Genomic DNA, 1229 nt, shown 5'->3' with positions numbered 1-1229 from the left:
ATCCTTAACCTCTCAAAGCAATATTGGAATGGGGCTGTGGCAGAGGATCAACTCTTCCCCATCCCACCCCTCCCTCCTGCCCCTGCTCTTGCTTCCTCCCCACTCCCCAGTAGACAACATACTCATCACCTCGCTATTCCTAGTTCCTCATACTCACCCTCTCCCCTGGCCGTCCAGCCTCACCCAGCTCTCCTGCTCGGCCTGGGAGTCCAGGGATCCCAGGTTTGCCTGGCTCTCCAGGCTGACCAGGGGGGCCAGGGGGGCCCCTCTCTACGAGGCCGTGGCCTGGAGGCCCTGGGGGACCCGTGTCTCCTCTGTCCCCCTTCGGGCCTCGTTCTCCAGTCAAGCCAACAGGGCCCTAATGAAGGAGGATGCGTCTGTGAGGCTCCAAAGTACCCCTAGCCATAGAATCCCTTGTAATAAGGTCCAAAAAAACTAATTCCCCAGTGTCTCTGGCTACACTTGCCACACTCCTGGAAGGCCTAAAACCTGGTCCCTTGTGATAGTGGACCATTGATTCTAGCACTGGGAAGGACCTTGGAAATCAGAACCCAACCTCTTCATTTTACAGATGAGGAAAGAGAGGCTGAGAAAAATCATTTGCTCCAGGTCACAGAGAACTGAAATTCAAACTTTGGACATTTAACTCTAAATTCAATGCCCTTGGGACAGCTAGGTGGCCCACTAGATAGAGCACTAAGCCCAAAGGACTGAGTTCAGATCCAGCCTCAGTCACTTACTAGCTGTGTGATCTTGGGCAAACCACTTAGCCCCAATTGCCTCCCCGCCCCCCAAAATTGCCCTTACTGCTACATCACATTGCTCCCCACCATCATCATCATCCCCAATTCTCTCACTTGCCTCCTTGCCCATTGGCCCACGCTCTCCAGGCTCCCCTTTGTAGCCTCGGAATCGGTCAGAGATGCCAAGGAAGCCCTCTGAACTATCTTTCACAATTTGTCGAAGTGCAGACACCTTGGAAGGGGTGAAGGAAATTGGAGAAGATCTGAGAGCACTCAGGGATTAAATGGGAAGTGCAGAACTGTCACATACCCCCAGGTATGCCACCAGGGACCCTGAGTATTTACCACTCCTATATCCTCTCTTCTCCCATCAGAGGATTGCCCTGCCCTTCAAGGAAACATCCTCTCATCTCACCTGTTCCCAGGAATATCCAGTGCCTATCACCACCTACTTTGCCTCCAGGAACTCACCCCTGTCCGTGGTCC

The 1229-nt window shown here is 53.4% G+C and overlaps 1 protein-coding gene across 1 annotated transcript in view; it reads right to left on the bottom strand.

The window, feature by feature from the left end:
* COL7A1 (collagen type VII alpha 1 chain) overlaps positions 1–1229 on the bottom strand; it is a 58379-nt gene that overhangs the window by 18996 nt on the left and 38154 nt on the right. The window contains exons 73-74 of the mRNA XM_069095788.1: positions 862–975; positions 158–358 (exon numbers count right to left, since the gene is read on the bottom strand). Coding sequence (XP_068951889.1) covers positions 158–358; positions 862–975 — 315 coding nt within the window. The remainder of the gene's footprint in view (positions 1–157; positions 359–861; positions 976–1229) is intronic.

This window comes from Petaurus breviceps, unplaced genomic scaffold (genome assembly GCF_028583685.1).
Source record: "Petaurus breviceps papuanus isolate PSGF00001 unplaced genomic scaffold, PetGlider_PUasm1.0 227, whole genome shotgun sequence".
In the NCBI taxonomy this organism is placed as follows: domain Eukaryota; kingdom Metazoa; phylum Chordata; class Mammalia; order Diprotodontia; family Petauridae; genus Petaurus; species Petaurus breviceps.
Note: the sequence above shows the minus strand (reverse complement) of the source record. Positions and strands in the feature narration are given on the sequence as shown.